At 35.9% G+C, this 19,364-nt stretch overlaps 1 protein-coding gene and 2 non-coding genes across 3 annotated transcripts in view; all 3 read right to left on the reverse strand.

Moving 5' to 3' along the window:
* The window catches only part of Eif3a (eukaryotic translation initiation factor 3 subunit A), a 36,012-nt gene that overhangs the window by 14,897 nt on the left and 1,751 nt on the right, over positions 1-19,364 (reverse strand). Inside the window, exons 2-14 of the mRNA XM_046450097.2 lie at positions 13,185-13,375; positions 12,900-13,036; positions 12,369-12,532; positions 10,148-10,347; positions 8,637-8,845; positions 6,032-6,203; positions 4,335-4,439; positions 3,858-3,956; positions 2,454-2,570; positions 2,032-2,217; positions 1,084-1,431; positions 613-717; positions 246-359 (exon numbers count right to left, since the gene is read on the reverse strand). Coding sequence (XP_046306053.1) covers positions 246-359; positions 613-717; positions 1,084-1,431; positions 2,032-2,217; positions 2,454-2,570; positions 3,858-3,956; positions 4,335-4,439; positions 6,032-6,203; positions 8,637-8,845; positions 10,148-10,347; positions 12,369-12,532; positions 12,900-13,036; positions 13,185-13,375 — 2,147 coding nt within the window. The remainder of the gene's footprint in view (positions 1-245; positions 360-612; positions 718-1,083; positions 1,432-2,031; positions 2,218-2,453; positions 2,571-3,857; positions 3,957-4,334; positions 4,440-6,031; positions 6,204-8,636; positions 8,846-10,147; positions 10,348-12,368; positions 12,533-12,899; positions 13,037-13,184; positions 13,376-19,364) is intronic.
* Positions 2,905-3,036, reverse strand: LOC124096611 (small nucleolar RNA SNORA19). Its single transcript, XR_006852915.1, has one exon. It is a non-coding gene; the product is annotated as a small nucleolar RNA SNORA19 (small nucleolar RNA).
* Positions 4,096-4,223, reverse strand: LOC124096612 (small nucleolar RNA SNORA19). Its single transcript, XR_006852916.1, has one exon. It is a non-coding gene; the product is annotated as a small nucleolar RNA SNORA19 (small nucleolar RNA).

Here is a 19,364-nt window from a genome sequence, read left to right on the forward strand (position 1 = left end):
ACACAGTCTCACAAAGTTGCTGAGATCCTTCTGCCTTAGCTGCCCAAGTAAATAGGAATACATGCATGCAACACCATATTCAGTTCTACTGCAAAAATTTCTACTTTCCATTAATCTGTTAGTAAACAGATATTAAATCACCATTTTTAACAAAATAAGTCAACTATGAAACCCTAGTCCCATTGAGGGCAGAAGATTTTATTACAGTTTACAACCTAAAAATATTAGTTAAATGAAAAACTTACTCTTTCTTCTTCTTGTTGTTCCCACAGATCCATGTCTTTAATCCTTTGTTCCTCATAAGCACTCTTTATCAAAGGAATTTCTTCCAAACGTTTAGCTCTTTCAAAATAGTCAATCTGAATGGCATGAAAATGAATTCAGTTGTTAACATTTTTATAAACATTTTTATCCAGCTCTGGGGATTGAACCCATATATAATAGACAACTATTCTACCAAACCTTCTTAGCCCTTATTTTGAGATAGATTCCCGCTGAGTTTCCCAAACTGGCCTTCTTCTGCCTCAGCCTCCTAAGTAAAATTATAAGTGTATACCACTATACCCAGTTTCTTTTAACTTGTGTTGAAAGTTTAATGGACCTTTCATTTACCTTCTTTTCTTGGTTCTTCAGCCGTTCTTGAAGTTCCTTCTTTTCTTTCTCCAGTTGTTCAACCTGTTTAGCCATGATAAAATCTGGATCCAATTCTTCAAGATCCTAAAAGGTAATTCAAATGTACCATCATTAATATAAACATAAAAGAAATACCTAACAATCAAAAGGACACACTGCTTTCTAAATCAAATCCTAAATTAAAACATACACAATCTTAACATCTCTTTCTGCCTCCTCCACTTTACATCCACCCAAATTACCAACAGATGAAGACACAGGTTACAAACTGCATGGACCAATTAAAATCAAATGTTTACTCACAGATTAACTCACCAAGACAGCTATAACAAAATGCATGAAATATCCTAAAACCCCAAAATAAACCAATTAATGGCAAACGACTATGGTTGCAAGAATAACAGAAGACCTGGGTCAAACTCGATTGTTAATAAGTGATATTCTACATACTTCAATGTCAATATCTTTGAATGCTTTGGCACCCAGCTCTGTCTTTTTGATCTGTTCCAATCGCTCACGAACAGTTTTCTTTTTGATTTGTTCATGTTCTTGTAAGATCCGCTCCTTCTCCCTCTCTTTTGCCTCCTGGCGCAGTCTCTCTTCTTCAGCCTTGCGTACTTTCTGAAGTTCAGCTTCCCTTTGTTCCAATTCCTCTTTCTCACGCTGAATATTAAGACTCTCAAGCCGCTCTTTCCTTTCCTCAATTGTCTGACGGCGAGCCAGTATACGCTGATGTTCTTTCCGTGAATTTTTAAGGTATGCAGTCACTGCCAACTGATGTTGTTCTTCTTTCTCTTGCTTCAAAACAAATGCATTTTTTAAAACATTAAAAGCAACAGACCCTAGTATTAAACATCAAAAAATGTACAAAATAACCCTGATGCACTGCCCTTATCTGAATTTTCATTCAATAAGAGAAGATAGCATTACCCAAGCCATTTGTTGTGATGCTACACCTATTCAGTCACTGATAGCAATTACCTAGCTAAAGAACCATCTCTACTTGCTAGGTCAACTTTTCTCTGTGCCCAAATCTACCTTAAATACTCAAAGAAATACTGAGATCACAAACAACTTAAGCAGGAAGGAAAAGCCCAATCACTGTGTACTTCACTCTTTGGGGGTCATAATATATGAACGGCCTTCTGTTTTATATTACATGATCTGTTACTACATTACCTCTGCAGTATTTTGTGCTGAAAGGTAATAAAGTGATTTGTTTATCTAAGAAATCTGATAAAATAACAAAATTACCAAGTGAATAAAAAATATTTACTATATATTTACTATTTTTAATATTTCTCCCTTCTCTCAGATATCATCTCAAGCCTTTTCGTGAAAGAGCATAAGAGTCCCTCACGACTTGGGTAATTCATTTCCCCAAAAAAACATGTATACCAGTATATGAGCTGGCTTGATGACTTCAAGTGCCTTTGCAAGCACTGAGGACATAGCTGTGAGCTGATTTCTTATCTGTTCTGAAGGCATGCTCTGCAGATGAGGACCAATTGGTGCATCTTCTCGGGTAGCATAATTCAAATCAGATCCAAAACTCAGGGTCCGAGAAGTGTGGTCAATACGAACCTTGGGAAATTAAATTATCAGATGAAATTGATATATTAACATGAAATCATTCGACAAGTATCTTGATAAAAATAAAATTTAACTGAATTTAAGAAGTTAACAAGAATGCTAAGTATAAAAAAGTAGTTTTTTTAAAAAAGGTGCCATTATACCAGAAGCACAAAAAACAAAAGGTATATGTCTTTCTAGTCCTCAGGGAACTTCTGCCCACCTCAATGTCCCCTTATAGTACATACCTGCAGGTCACAGTGCCTGGCTGCATCTACTATGGCCCGTTCCAGTTGGAAAGCATCAACAAAAGGAACCAGAGAAGTCAAACGAGAAAATTCAATGCTCTGATATATCTGTGCCACCTGCATAAAAAACACAGGGTTGATAATAATAGCTGCCATTTATTCAGCACTTTTGATGTGCAATCTCATGACATCCAACTGTTCAGAAAAACACAAAACTGAACCTCAGTTATCTTCACAGTACATTTTCCAAACTATCAAGCCCTATTCCTATGCTGTAAATCATCATATTATACTTCTCCTCTTCAAGTGTGTCATCTTTTGAAATCCTAGTTTCATAAAACAAAATTAACTGGTCACATAATTCCCCGGCACCATACACATACAAAAGCTCACATATTTATCAATAAGAATTACTATTCATCTAGTACCTTTAAACACTTTTTGTAAAATTTTTTGTCTGAAGGAGACTGGCAGCATTACTATTTATAGTTATTCTGCTAATTAACCTTCAACTATTTGTGTAGCACATAAGAAATAACACTGCTCACATATACAAAGGAAAGCAGGTCAATGAAATGTGCATATACTTAAGGGGATATATAATTAAAGAACCCCTCACCAAATGAAAACCAAAAAGAACATTTAGCTATTACTAAAAGTTACATTTCACCTTACTGAAGATGTTGGACTTAAACTGTACTATAACAAGTGTTAACAAAGAGAAAGGTTGTCTCATTCTCTATTCTTGTTAAGAATTGGTTGAAAATTTGTGTAATTGTGTAAGACAATTCCACTGCTTATGCTAAAGAAAATCCCATGCACATGGAAACACAGGTATATGTAAGAAGCACAATGCTGTGACATTTTCTAACAGGAAAAAACCTATAAATACAGGTTTTCACTAATAAGTACACCATGATACCACCTGGCTATGAAAAAACCACATAGGTATGAAAGAAATAAGAAAGCCCTACATTAGCCAGGTATGGTTGTGCAGGCCTGTAATCCAAGCAATCAGGAGGCTGAAGCACGAGGATTGAGAGTTCAAAGCCAGGCTCAGCAACTAAACAAGGCCCTAAGCAACTTAATGAGACCCTGTCTCAAAATAAAAAAGGACTGGGGATGTGGCTCTGTGGTTAAGCACCCCTGGGTTCAATCCCTGGTTCTAAATACAAATAAACCCTACTTTAGTAATAAGAAAAATGCAAAATGATAGGGTTCAACAAGAAAGTAAGTAAACATTGTTTCATTTTGTTTTCAAAACAAATCAGACTAATTTGGATGGGGGCAGAACTGTTGAAAGCTTCCACTTCCTGGGCAATTCTAAATTTTTCCAGTAAATGCTAGAAATGCTCAAAAAAGGAAATTCCACTTTCTCCACAAAACATGTGTTTGTATTTTTACCTGCTGTAGAAGGCGGAGTATGGTGTTATTCTGCAGTTGAGGCACATACTGTTGCAATTCTGGTTCCTTTTCAGGTTGTTCCCTAACCCAATTTAAAACCTACAAAATCCATTAAATTAGAAAGAATTATACTTTTAGGAAATAAATACTAAAATATCTGAAATGCTTTCAATTTTTTAATACACTAAAACATCATAAAATGCAAAGAAATAGAAAATTTAACATGAAGGTTTTTGATACTTGTCTGAAGGTGACTGACAGCAATGGCTAAGACAGTCATGCTGCTAATTTACCTCCACGTTTGTTTAGCACATCAGAAATATCTTTTCTCTTGATATCAAAGAAAAAAGACAATGAAATGTGCACTGATTCAAACATAAGATAATATTTATCTTTTAACAAAAATAAATACAACCCGAAACTGCAATAATGCTGGCTACATGGTATCAAAACCAAAACGTAAAGACAAATGCTTACTTTAGTGACTCTCTCACAGAGTTTTAATGGGTTAAATTCTACTTCCAGCCAGTTGTACAGGTCTTTTACTTCTGGGACAACATATTGTAGTACATTGAATCTGACCTATAGTAAACAAAGCACAAGGTTTAACAGCAACATATTTTCCACTAAGAGTCTAACGGTGTATAAATTTAGAGAAAACAATGGGGTCAGAAATCTGTAAAATGGATTTGAAGATTGTAAAGCCTGAACCCCCTTAAATTTACCAAAGTTTACCTAAATCTATCTAAACTATAACCCAGGGGAGTTTCTTGCCCCACATTATACATCTGTCTATAGTGAAATAACTTAAAAAGGAATTAACTCTAAGCCAACCTAGTAAGATACTGGCACAAATATGGCCACCATAGACAATTTATTACCAACAAAAAATCTGTGCAAATTATCACAAAAATTAGGGAAATACTTTCTATTAGGCCCAAATTAGATAAACCTCAAATGTCCATCAACAAGACAGTGTTCCATTCATTTGGCAGTTACATCCTCAGGATCACCCAACCATATATAGGAAATACTAGGGGAGGGAGACTGCATCTCTGCTATATATGTACTTTTTTTTTCCATATTAGAGATAGAACCCAGAATGCTTAACCACTGAGTCACATCCCTAGCTCTTATTTTTTATTTTGAGACAGAGTCTAAGCTGCTTAGGGCCTCGATTAGTTGCTAAGGATGGCCTCAAACTTGTAACAAATCCTCCTGCCTCAGCCTCAAATTCCTGAACTGTGGACATGAGACACCACTCCTGGCTACTTGTAGTTTTATTTTCTTCTCATTGTTCTGTAAAGAGTCTTAAGGGTACATTCCAAACTATCAAGCCCTATTCCTATGCTACAAATCACTTTTTACAAAGCACTAACTTTGCATTAAATATCATAAGTAATCTATAGCTTATTTTAAGTTTTTAGGAGATTATATGCAAATTTACACTATTTTAAATAAGGGACTGTGGTATCCACAGGGGATCTGGAAACAATCCTTTGAACACAACAACTGTTACTTTACAGCTTTAAGTGGATAACAATGATTAAGAGCCACAGCTTTAAAGCTATAAAACAATAGCTGGGCACAGTGCCATACACCTATAATCCAAGCGGGGCCTGAGGCAGTTATTCAAAGACAACTTATCGAGGCCCTAAGATTTTAGAGACCCTGTCCCTAAAAAATATAAAATGGGCTGGGGATGTGGCTCTGGTTAAGTGCCTCTGGGTTCAATCGCTGGTACCAAAAAAAAAAAAAAAAAAAACCATATAAAATGAAACATTAATAGAAAAAAGTGTCTTAGGTGTCTAGAATAAGGTCCAAAGCTTGCCCCTTTTCTCTGGGCCCCATCATCCATATGTGGAAATGCTACATAAGTCAGCTTGCTTTGTTTTCCTATAGCCTCCTGAAATATGACTATGCTTGCCCATTGTTACACTTCCTTGGACTCAGTGTCCCACAATATTCCTCAGAACCAGTCCAAGTCTTCTTATATCAAAGCTCCCACCAATTTAACCCATTGGAAATGATCATCTGGAAATACCCCATTTATACCAATGGTATAAAATGAGAATCCCTTTGACAATTAATCAGAATTCCCAGTACTTAATCACGAATTATTCAACTTTATCAGTTTTCTGTCCAAAGCTGTAAAAACACAGACTGATACTAACCATATCATTAATAAGGCCAATTCGTGTTGGTGGGGCTTGAAGACCTAGTAATGTTGCAAGACGACGTTGTTTTTCAACTATAATGCCATCCATATCCAGAAGTCGAGCAATGTCAGTACGCTCAGGGGTTATAGGGATGGACAGAGTAGCCAAAAGGACTCGGGTAGACATTCTGTGGTAAAGAGATTAAATCTGTTAAGTCAAAATGTTGCTTGATGAGCAGAAAAAGCAGATCAGAATCACCTTTCTTTAGTCATATAGTATGATATGCCAGTGTCAGAAGATGTACATCACACCCACATTATCCCATCATATGGGATTAATCAAAAGAGAAATGGACCCTGCTTAAATTAATACTCATGGAATCACAATTTCAATCCACCCACTCACTATTGCTGCTGCTTTTTTGCGGCCAACAGGCAGAAAAGACACATTTTCTGAACCCAATAAATAAATGGCAATAAGGAGAAAAAATTAATGCCAGGTACAATGACACACTTCTGTGATCACAGCGCTTGGGAAGCTGAGGCAGGAGGAGCGCAAGTTCAAAGCCAGCCTCAGCAACTTAACAAGGCCCGTCACAATTCTGCAAGACCCTGTCTCCAAATAAATATAACATGGGAGTAGGGGACCCACAGGGATTGTAGCTCAATGGTAGAACACTTGCCTGGCATGTGTGAAGCACTGGATTTTATTCTCAGCACTATATATATCTTTATCTATGTCTATATATAGATATGTAAAATAATTTTTTTAAATGCTGGGGGTGTGGTTCAGTGGTTAAGCACCCCTGGGTTCAATCCCCAGTACCAAAAAAACGGGGGAGGGGGGTGCTGAATTTGCCCTAAAACATTAAGACAAAAGTCAATGAATTCAGACTCTGAGGCCTCAGCTTCACTGTTTCCAATATTGTAACCTTAGGCAAAATACTGAACTTTGTCACAAGGTTTTTGTGACTATTAAACCAAATAACATACACAGAAGTAAATAACTTGATGCTTGCTACTATTACAGTACTTCCTGAAGGGACAGTATCAGTATCTTACAGGGAAAAATGTTTTTTCTTATATAGTGAATTATGTAACAATGAATGACAATGGATACTATCCTCAAGATTTTCAAAGAAAGTAGCAAAGTACTAGCAGATTTAGTTGGTTCCTTACACTGCAATAAACCTCTAAGAAAAATAATTTGGCATATATAATTCTACAGAAAACCAAAATAATATGGTCAGGCTAGGGGATATAGCTCAATTGGTACAGTGCTTGCCTTACATGCATAAAGCCCTTCGTTCTAATCCTAATAATAATAATGTCAACCAATTCAAGGAAATAAGTGGCGTATGAAGTGCCTAATTACTTTTTAAAAAGTAACCGAAGTATAGAGTTGTGTAGCTCTGTGGTAGAGCCTGGAACAAAAAAGGCCTAGGGTTCAATCCCCAAAAGAAAACCCAGGTAGAGGGTTCTTTCTACCGAAAGAAAAAAAAAAAAAAAAGTAACTGAAAGAAAATAAGCTATATATAATGTGGTTTTTTGGGTTTTTTTTAGAATTTTAATATTTATTTTTTAGTTATCGGCGGACACAACATCTTTGTTTGTATGTGGTGCTGAGGATCGAACCCGGGACGCACGCATGCCAGGCGAGCGCGCTACCGCTTGAGCCACATCCCCAGCCCCATATAATGTGTTTTTAAAAAGAAACATTTAATCTATAGATTGCTAGGTTACAGACACTTCTTTTTGTATTTGCATAAATTTTTCATGTTTGTATATAACTCTCAAAAACAAACGGTGCCTAACTTAGAATGCTTCAACTTAACAATTTTTTGGCTTTACCACGTGAAAGTGTGTGGTCAAGAGAAACAGTACTTTGAATTTTGATATTCTTCCCCAAATTAGTGGTATAGGCTTTGATGTTCTCAAAATGACAGGGAGCCACAGCTTCCAGTCAGCCACACAATCATGAGAGTCAACACGGATGCCCTGCAATGCACTATGCTGTCAAGCTATGATGCTGAGTGGATTAGGTTATTAAATGATTTTTTTTAACTATCATATTTTCAACTTACAATAGTCTCTTCAGGTCATAACCCCATCTAAGTCAAGGAACATCTGTATTCTACAGTTAGGGTTGTATAATCAGGGAAAAAAATAACTTGATGCAATAATTATCTTAACTCTAATTTTTTTCTAAGAATAGACTACCTGTACATAGAAGGCTCATGTCTCTCACATATCTACACAGATAAAAGGTTCACTGTCTCTCTTTCTCTCTCTCCTCTTATTTCTCATGTGGGTTTTTAATGGAGTTGGCTATCAGATAAAGAATGACTCCTAGGACCAAGAGTATTATCCAAGAAAATGCCTGGAGATATTTTTGGTAGTCACAACTAGGAGGACTGCTACTAGCACCTAATGGGTAGAGATTAAGTAATGGTGCTAAGGCATCTTACAATGCACAGACAGTGCCCTGCAACAAAGAATTATTCAGCTCAAAATGTCAGTAGTACAGAAGCTGAGAAATCCTAATTTATACCATTCTAATAGGTCATTTAGAAGATATGATACGTAATTTCAATACTACTCTTCAAGTACAACATTCTTACCTTTGCATCTCATCTTGTGTAAGATTCTTTCTCATTTCTCTAGATAGATGGTAAAGACGATGGAGTGTAGATGCATGAAAAAGAGCATTTCCGGACTTCCAAAACACAGTTGAGACTTTGTTATAATAATTTGCCATCAACTGAGGCTTGGGTGGTTTTTTAGACAAGGAGAATAGTCCGTGAATATCTTCCACAGCTTTGAATGCTTCCTAGAATTAGTAGTATACATTAGTCACTGCATTCGGAAACAAAAAAAAATTCTAGTTCAAATCTCTGAATGAAACCTAAAACACAGAACACACAATATTAAAAGCATCAATCTGCCTTCACACATGGTTCTTTTCATTTATCTGCAACTAACAACCATTAACTTTTCAAATTTTTCAAAATTCTTTAGGAAATACTGTAAATAGAATAGACTAAAAGCAGCAAATATTCGCATATCATCATACCACTTAGTGCAATTTATAAAGGAAACTCTAAAAAGGTGTAACAGCAGCATAAATACAAGTAATTTCTGTGTGATGTGACAATGGAAGAACATTTAACTTATCTCCTTTTTCCTATGATAAGTATGTTTATTTGTCCTCTATAGGTAGTGTTTTAAGATGGATGTTTCTATAAAGGGGAAAACATTATGAAATAAGAATGGGAAATCAAATAACACTTTCACTTGGCTGAAAAACTACAATTTTTAGTTTGTTCCTTTGTAATTACAATTAAATATTTTGCATCAAATATATAAAAGCTTTTATATATATGGTATTCACCATGCATACTTCCTAAGCCATAGTGCTTAGGCAAAAGTCCAGGGCAGCATTTCTCTATCTCTAAAAGAACAGTAATTTCCAATCTGTCGCCACAAAAACTTCTATGAAATAATGTTACTATAAAAGTGAAAAAGAGGGGCTGGGGATGGCTCAAGCAGTAAGTGCTCGCTGGCATGCACGGGGGGCTGGGTTCGATCCTCAGCACCACATAAAAATAAAGATGTTGTGTCCACCGAAAAACTGAAAAATAAATATTAAAAAAATTCTCTCTAAAAAAAAAAGTGAAACAAAATAAATTCATTTTTCATTATCCAATTAGGGGGGGAAATCCTTTGTAGGGCCTGGGGATGTAGCTCAGTGGTAGAGCATGTATTCACCTTGTAAAAGGCTATGGTTCAATCCTTTGTATCCCCAACCCCCCAAAAAAGCAAAACCAAAACACCTTTGCAAGTTCTTTTCTCCTCTACACTTATTTCACCAGACTGAACAGTTTAGACTGGCACCAATCATAGAAACACACTTTGAGCAGCACTGAAAATGTACCGATTTATAGGAAAAGAAACTAACTCTAAAAGAGATTACATGACTAGGCCCAAACTTCACAGGCCTGAAAACTGAGACTTCCTGTCTAGAACTCATCCTGCTCCAGATAACCTTCATACCAAGATGAAGATATTCACTAAGGGGAAAAAAGCAATGCAGATTATTACTAGAAGAAAAAGCTAATATTCCACAACATACCTGCCACAGTTCCATGCTGATAGCACTGTCCAACTGAACAAGCCGGGTTTCCAAATGCATGGACTGGCTCTCTGGATTATTAAGATTGATTGCTGTACTTTGGTTATGGTGGCGTTGAATCTGTGATAAGTGCATTCTCAAATTGTCACACAGCTTACGGAATTCAGCCTTACGGGTGTACTGGAGGCAGAATTTAAATGCTACAAGCATAATTGACAAACATATTAGGCATTTTCCACTACTGACTTGAGTACTTGAGGTTTTATTAAGATTTGCCATGTTAACAAGATTCACCAAACTCATCTTGAGCATCTGAATGTGTTATGAAGAGAGGCAACTCCCTCCAAGGGCCCTATTTTGAACCTTGACAAAACAAAAAAGGACAGTGTCATCGTTCCTAGCCTAAGACCAAAATATGGTTCTGGGATTTACAAATTGTAAATGATTGGCATTTAGAAAAACTCATCCTTCAAAGACTTATACGACTTCAAACTGAAACAAGTAAAATATTCTAGGCTAAAATACAATTAACTTACATATCTCACTAACACAAATGCAACATGCTTTCATACTAAAATTACAAAATACATACTGGGTATTTACAGTAAACTAACTTCAACTATATACAGATATCTATATAAACCACTTGCTCCACAATTAAAATATAATAATTTCCTATACATTATTATGTATATGCAGTATTAGTATTCCTTTGCTCTTTAAAAATAAAACAGTATTTCTATTTCAAAAGGCCTAAAACAAAGTGGGGCAATTTAACTTTAAGTTAGTATTTATATCACATTACCCGCAAAAAAACAAGTTCACTTATAGACAATGAAAATTGACATTGCTAGCCACGTAAACAAAACACAGCCCAGTGGAGGAGGCTCATGAGTTCAAAGCCAGCCTCAGCAATTTAGCAAGGCCCTAAGCAATTCAGTGAAAGCCTGAAACCCTGTATCAATAAAATATAAAAAAGGGCTGAGGATGTGGCTCAGAGGTTAAGCATCCAGGTACCAAAACATAAAGCAAAAAAAGCACAGTTCCCAGTATTCACAGTAAAACATTCTTAGTTGCAAATCACTTAGTACTTCGTATTTGAATAAAGAAAAGCCCATCATCCCTGTAAGACTGGCTTCACAGACACAAGTTTGTCATAAGGGTAAAATACAAAAGGCCAAGAGCAAAGTCATATACAGTAAAAAGGCTGCATTCACCACAGGAAAAGTATAACAAGTGACAATAAGGGTAAAGAGGCTAGACACTTTCAATACAGTCCTTCACAAATTAAGTGTTTGGGGCTGGGGTTGTGGCTCAGTGGTAGAGCATGCATGCGCCTTGCGTGGGTGAGGCACTGGGTTCGATCCTCAGCACCACATAAAAATAAATAAAGGTATTGTGTCCATCTACAACTAAAAAAATATTTTAAAAAAAATTAAGTGTATGCAGAAAAACAATTAGATATTAAGATGATCCTCAATCACCAAGAAGGCCTAATTCTATATTCAATTTTACTGCTTAAGAAAGGAAAACATAAACAGGCACAGTGATGCACACCTAAAATCCCAACAACCTGGGAGGCTGAGACAGGAGTTCAAGTTCGGGGCAGCCTCAGATAACTTGGTGAGGCCCTCATCAACAAGAATAAAAAAGACTACGGATGTGGCTCAGTGATAAAGTGTCCCTGGGTTCAATCCCCAGTACCCATCAAAAAAAAAAGAAAAAGAAAGAAAGAAAGAAAAAAAAAACATTTTTCATAGAATTCTTTTAAGCCAAAGGACTATCAAAATTGGAACTCAAGTTTACCAGAAAACAATGGAAAGTTTGTTTTTTTCAGTCAACCAGAGAATTCCAAAATGACTTCTTAAAAACTCTCTTTAAATGACATCAATGGCATATGTTTCATATGGAACTATCTTAACTCGTAATGAATTTCTTATTCAAGTCATTTGTTTAATACTCAAATGTCAATCCCATTTCAATAAGGGTAAAACTGGCTTGTTTCCTGGAAGTATCTTGGAGAAAAAGAGGTTAAACTTCTGGAAAAATCTTTGTTTCTTTCAGTTATATTTTTATGTGGTGCTGAGAATCAAACCCAGTGCGCCTCACATGTGCAAGGCAAGAACACTCTACCACTGAGCCACAACCCCAGTTCTGGAAAAATCTATTCTAAAGTCAACTTTTCAAATCAAATTATTTGGATTTCACATTGTCATTTTACCTTGCTGTGCAATATCATGATAGAGGCGCTCTACTCTAGAATTGTTTCGAAGAAGGTCCAAACATTGTCTGTATGATTCCCACAGGAACTTTACCCAGGGAGTTAAAAGTAATCTGTCAGTCCGATCCTGAGTGTCCTCTCCACTTACAGCACTTAGGAGAACACTACAAAAAATTTAAAAAAAAAATTTAAATGTTGAAAACAATGAGACATATTTCCTACTGTGTCAATGATTAAAAAATCAAAACCAACAAAATAGTGCAAATTTTTTCCACAACTTCATACACACTTATTGTCTACATCTAATTCCCAACCTGTATTACAGCTATCTTTCTAAATGCTTCAATTTTCTGCTTTTACAAATTTCCAGTATTACCTAAATAACTGTTTGGGTTACTACACATTTAAAACTTTAAATAAAAATTTTTTTTCTTCTGATAAACATCTACTTCAAGTGCGGATGATGGAGACCCATGTAAAGAAAAACACTGACTTAACTATCAAAATATTTATCAAAGGTTTAATTCATACCTCTCAGGAGTCTGAATATTATCCAGATCTTCTATATCTAATACCATCTGTTGGGATTCTTCTTTAGCAGCTTCAGTTTTTTCCTCTGCCAGTTTCAAATATGCCCTAACAACATCCTCTAAAGATTTAATGTTCACCTAAGCAGGAGGGGAAGAAAAAGAACTTAAACCACTTTTTCCCAAATGTTTAGAGTAAATTATATGATAGAAAATATATCTGAAAGGTAAACTCTTCTGCAAATCACTAAAAGCACTTTTAAAATATAAAACTGAATTCTGTCTGTACCTGCTGACAAATGTTCTTATACTGATATAATCCTTCCTTAGCCAAGTGGCTCTTACGAAGATCCACGCAAAGTTCCAAGTATTTCAACATAATCGGCTCGTGTATCTTTTGCCATGTTCTATGTTTCTTACTTTTCATAACATCATAAAGAACATCCAGAGCAGGCTGCTTTTTGCCAACCTCAAGAAATTCTGAAAAAAATAATAATAATTCAGTAGAATTAGTCAGTTACATATACAAAAGTCTAAATCTTGCATTTTTAACTGCTTGCTGTAACTTCTCATTACAGACTTTTTAGATCACATATATTTTTGACATCTAAAAAAGCTATGCCATAATTATCTAAGATAGAACAATTAAAAGTCTGGTACTATGTCAAAATAGTGTACAGATAAAACAACTTCAGCCAATTCCACTATGACTTAAAAGTTCCAGAAATTGAAACAATGAGGAAAAGAAAATTTCTATCAACTTAGAAAAGTTCAACTTCAAAGTCACTTTCAACTAGCTAGTGAAATTTTTGCTCATTTACACTAACACTTGAGGCAGAAAAACACACCAGATTGCCTTTAAAACTTAAAATCAGTTGACAACACTGAAATTTTCAGGGTCTGTTTCTAGGCTTTTTGTTCCATTCATTCTCTATTAATTAATGTGCCTACTCTTTAGTCAATACCACACTATCTTAATTACTGTAGTCTTTAGATAAGGTCTTGAATTCAAGTAGAGTGTGCCATCTTTGTCCTTTAGTTTTGTGCAGACTAAACTAGGTCCTTTGCCTTTCCATTCAAATTTTACAACTAGTTGGTATCATCTTCAAAATAACTTGCCAGGATTTTGACTGGGATTTCACTGAATCTATAAATGGGAGTTCAAAGAACCAATAATACTGAGTCTCAGAATCTGCAAACATGGTCTGTTTTTCCATTTATTTACCCCAGTCTAAACATGAAAAGTATTAAGACAAATTATAACTATAGTATGCTATGGTTTGAATGTGTCGTCTTCCAAAATTCTTGTTGATACTTAAGCCCTAATGCAACCATATTAAAGAGATGAGAGGGCTCCACCCTCATAAATTGATCAGGACTTTAATAGAGGGAACTAGTAAGATTGAGGAAACATCATTAGTCTCCACCAGAGGAGGTAGTAACAAAGCACCACCTTGGAAGCAGATAAAGCCCTCATCAGACATGGAATTTGTTGGCAGCCTGTTCTTGGACTTCACAACCTCCAGAAATGTGAAAAATAAATTTCTGTTGTTGCAGAAGTACCCAGGATGTGCTATTTTGTTTCAACACAAATGGACTAAGACAAAGGACATTCTACAAAATACCTTATCGGTATTTCTTAAAACAGTCATGATTTTCAAGGTCATGAGAACACAAGGAAAAGACTAAGAAACTGTGACAACCAAGAAATCTTAGAAGTGTCAACTTAATACAATGTAGAATTGTTTGATTGAGGTTGAATCCAAGGTGCTTAACCACTGAACCACATCCCCTATCCTTTTTATTTTTCATTTTGAGAAAGCGTCTAGCCAAATTGCTGAAGCTGGCTTTGAACTTGCAATTCTCCTGCCTCAACCTACTGAGTCACTTGGATTATAGGCATGCACCACCATGCCCAACACAATGAAGGATTGTTGATGAGATGCAAGACAGAAAAAGACACCAGGGAAGATAGGAAATCCAAGTACAGTATGGAATTAAATATTATCAGTTACTGGTCTAAAAGTTGTGACAAATGTACCATACTGATGGAACTTGCTCATAAAAAGGTACAATGGGGTGTAATATAAATGGGAACTATACTACTCTCATAATAATTCTGTAAGTCTCACACTGTTCTAAAATTGTTTTTTTAAAAACTGGAAACCCTCAGCACCACATAATAAATAAATAAACAGAATAAAGGTTTGTGTACATCTAAAAACTGGGAACTGTATACAACAGAGTAACTTTTGAAAAATCTGGAGTATAATAGAGCAAAATTCTTTTGAATTTACTATTCCTAAGCCAGAAGGCATTCCGATTGTGGCAACATTTTAAAATCCAGTTTGATCAGGGCACAGTGAGTGGCTCATGCCTACAATCCCTGGCTTAAGAGGCTGAGACAAGAACATCTAAAGTTCAAAGCCAGCCTCAGAAACTGAGCAAGGCCCTGAGCAATTTAGTGAGACCCTGACTCAAAAGAAAAAGGGCTGAGGCTCAGTGGTTAAGCACCCCTGGGTTGAATCCCAGGTACCAAAAAAAAAAAAGGAAAAATAATACAGTTCTAATCCTAAGTTCTATGTATATTGTTCCTTTGGAAATTCAAGAGAAATAAATGACTCATAAGCAAATCTTATTTTTTCTCACCCTTTGTTTTATTTTGCCCAAACACTTAGTAATTGGGGAGAAAAAGAGGTATTTTATCCAAGCCAATTGGTTAAGTTTGGCTTAAAATTCAGCAATTACCAAATTTCACACAAACAGAAAAATCTTCCAACTGCACATCTGAAAAAATTTGAAGGAACTAAATCACTAATTTACACTATAAAATATCTTAAAACACTGCATCTCCATTTTTAAAGATCTGTATTTTTCTCCTAAGGAAAAAATCTTGGACAAAGAATTCTTGTTCTTGCCAGGCGTGGTGGTGGCACACAACTGTAATCCCAATGGCTGAGGCAGAAGGATCAAAAGTTCAAAACCAGCCTCAGCAAAAAGTGAGGAACTAAGCAACTCAGTGAGACCCTGTCTCTGAATATAATATGAAATAGAGCTGGGGATGTAGTTCAGTGGTCAAGTGACCCTGAGTTCAATTCCCAGTACCCCCCACCCCCCAAAATAATTCTTGTTCTTTACTGTGTGGCTGGGAAGATTGGGGATGCTGGGTGGGGAGAGAGCAAGCATGCTGGAAGCCCTGGGTTCAATTTCCAGCACCAAAACAAAGGCTAACCTAAAAAGTTACAGCATTATCAACCATGTAACTATGCTAGGCAGTCTCTTACTTGGGGGTTTTACTACATCTACAGATACAGTAATTCTCTACTATGTCTTCTTTTAACTACCACATCTTTCAGGAATGGTGCTTCCCAATATTCCTTCCTCCAGTGAAACTTACAAACAATATTCCAACTCTCAAGACATATTGAAAAATTTGGGCCAGGCACATGCCTATAATCGCAGCAGTCAGAACACTGAGGTGGAAGACCATAAAAATTCAAAGCCAGCCTCAGCAATTTAGCAACAACCTAAGCAACTTGCTGAGACCCTGTCTCAAAATAAAAAATAAAAAGGTCTAAAGATGTAACTCAGTGATTAAGTGCCCCTGGATCAATCCCTGCTACAAAAGAAAAAAAGTTTGCAACTGGACAAATCACACAATATGGAAAGAAATAATTATCTTTATACAACACCTTGAATCACCCCTTATAATATTAAATCTTCTTCACATGCAAATATAAAACCCACACCATTATGGGTGAAAGTCTACCTTCAACTGAAGTCAGTCTTAAATGAGGGGAAAAACTCACTAATTAAACAAAGTACAACCAGAAACTTTACTGGAATAAAAAGCATCTCCTTTTAAATTACTTATCCTCCTCCTGGAGTATGCAAAAGGTTATTTTCTAAAACCCACTGGTACTTCAGGGTTTTTTCTTTCTTTCTTTATTCTTTTGGTACCAGGGATTGAACCTGGAGCCCTTAACCAGTGAGCCACGTCCCCAGCTCTTTTTAGTTTTGAGACAAGGTCTTGCTGAATTGCTCAGGACACCTCACTAAGTTGCTGAGGCTGGCTTTGAACTTGCAATCCTCCTGCCTCAACTTCCCAAGCTGCTGGAATTACAGCTACAAGCCAAGAGCGCCCAGTGCTTCAGGAATTTTCCAAAGCTGTTTAATCAAAAGTCCATCGGTCAAAATTTTAGGAGAAAATGTCTTTAATCAAATTTATCCTTTACATTAAGAAAACCACAGTAGTAACACTAAAATGACCTCTTATTTTTAATTCACACATGGATTTAAATATTAAAATACTATATGTAACCATAATCAATATGCTTATAATATGGAATAGGAACAATGAGTTAAATTTGAAAGCAGAACCCACCAAGGAGTGATGACAAAATACAAAACTATTAAAATTTTAAAAATAAAGAAATAAAATAATACAGTTTTTAAATGGAAGTGTAGTTTTTTAACAATATTCTTAAGTTTTGGTCAGGGAACTACCAAGTACTTTTCACTTCCTAAACAACCGATCTAAATTTATTATGACTCCATACTGGCTGTGGTGAGGCACACCTGTAATCCCAGCAGTTTGGGAGGCTGAAGCAGGAGGATCTCAGATTCAAAGCCAGCCTCAGCAATTTAACAAAGCCCTAAGCAACTTAGCAAGACCCTCTCTCAAATAAAATAAAAAAGAGCTGAGGATGTGTCTCAGTGGTTAAGCATCCCTGGGTTTAATCCCTGGGATTAAACAAAATTTATAACTCCAAATCCCAAGTTCAAGCAAGCTAAAGAAAACACATTAAAAAAAAATTAAAAACCAAACTTAGGAAACACCCTCACCTCAACCAAATTTAAAAAACAAAGTATGGATACAAAGGATGTTAAAAGAAAAACTAGAATGGAAATATTTTTTGTAATTCACAAGGATGAGTTTTCCTGTCTTTATGATTCATATATGTATGTATATGTGTGTGTGTGAGTGTGTGTGTGTATTCATATGGAAGATTTAGGTCCTCCTGGGGGAGTTTTTTTAGGCTGGAAAGAACTATTATGCATTATTGTTCTATTCTAATACTTAAAATGTTGATTTTCAGAATATTCTACAAATTAAAATTAAAATCTGGGGGTCTGGAGATATAACTCAGTGGTAGACCATCTACCTAGTGTGCATAAGGCCCTGGGTTTGATCTCTACCACCACAATCAATCAATCAACCAAATCAATCAATCAGTCTAGAATTAGGACTATTACTAGGAGGGTGGGCACTCTGAGTTTATCTTTTGAATACACAATTGAAACTATGTATCTATCAATAAAGAGAAAGTTTAGGTCAGTCCTTTTTACTAATCTGTGCCAATAGAAGAAATAGATAAGCTATAATGTTACTCCATTTGTGGGGTTAATAACAATTTCATTTTTTTAAGGCATTGGTTGTAAAGTATCAACTAAAAGGCAGTTATTGGGTCAGGAGCACCTAGTTTGACACTAGTAACAACATAATCTGGAAAAGGCACTTTCTCCCAATGATAAGGAGATATTAATTTCTGGCCTATAACTGCTGGAACAATTTCCTACCTTCCAGAACAATTACTGTCACTTTTTCAAAAAATAATGCCCTAATACAGAGACTCAGTGTGACTTAGAGGTTTATTCTACTAAAATATATTATTTTATTAAGATAATGTAATGATGTTGGGGGGTTACAATGTCATAGATAAAATTAATTTCCAATGAGTGGAATACCCTTTTATCGTTCTAATTTTTTTTTTTAATATTTATTTTTTAGTTTTCGATGGACACAACATCTTTATTTGTACATGGTGCTGAGGATCGAACCCAGGGCCGTGCGCATGCCAGGTGAGCGCGCTACCGCTTGAACCACATCCCCAGCCCTATCGTTCTACTTAATGTTTGGTAAGCAGTGCCATGTGCCATTCACAATCTGATCCCTTTGACACTTTAAGAGATACCTCACTCAAAAGATCAAATGTATATAAGCTATTAGTTGGAAGTTAAAGCATCTCTAGCCACGAAAGCCACCAAAGTACAAGGAGTCAGTACAGGACTTAAAAACTACACAAATATGATCCAAGTTTTCCCCCATAATATCCATCTCTCGTTTTGACTACTTTACTCTCAAATTCTTTCCAACTTGCCCTGCATGAATCAAGTTTATTTCAACTTGGAAATTGTGGAAAAAAGATTTGAAACACATTACATCCTTTCTATTTTTAAAAAGTTACTGAAATAAGCTTATATGAAGATTCCAAATGGAGTGATGAGGAAACAAGTTATGAACACAATGTAAGCAATGTTCAGGCCAAGGAGACCACAATACTTCATCCTGCTAGCATAGACAAGGGTCTGCCGGTGAGGCATGCAACTGACCAAAATTCATCTATAACAACAGCGCAGAATAGAAATTTCATGCAAGTTATTTTGTATACCATTATAAAATTCTAAG

This window comes from Marmota monax, unplaced genomic scaffold (genome assembly GCF_021218885.2).
Source record: "Marmota monax isolate L192 unplaced genomic scaffold, Marmota_monax_Labrador192_F-V1.1 WCK01_AAM20220418_F8-fsc00004, whole genome shotgun sequence".
NCBI lineage: Eukaryota > Metazoa > Chordata > Mammalia > Rodentia > Sciuridae > Marmota > Marmota monax.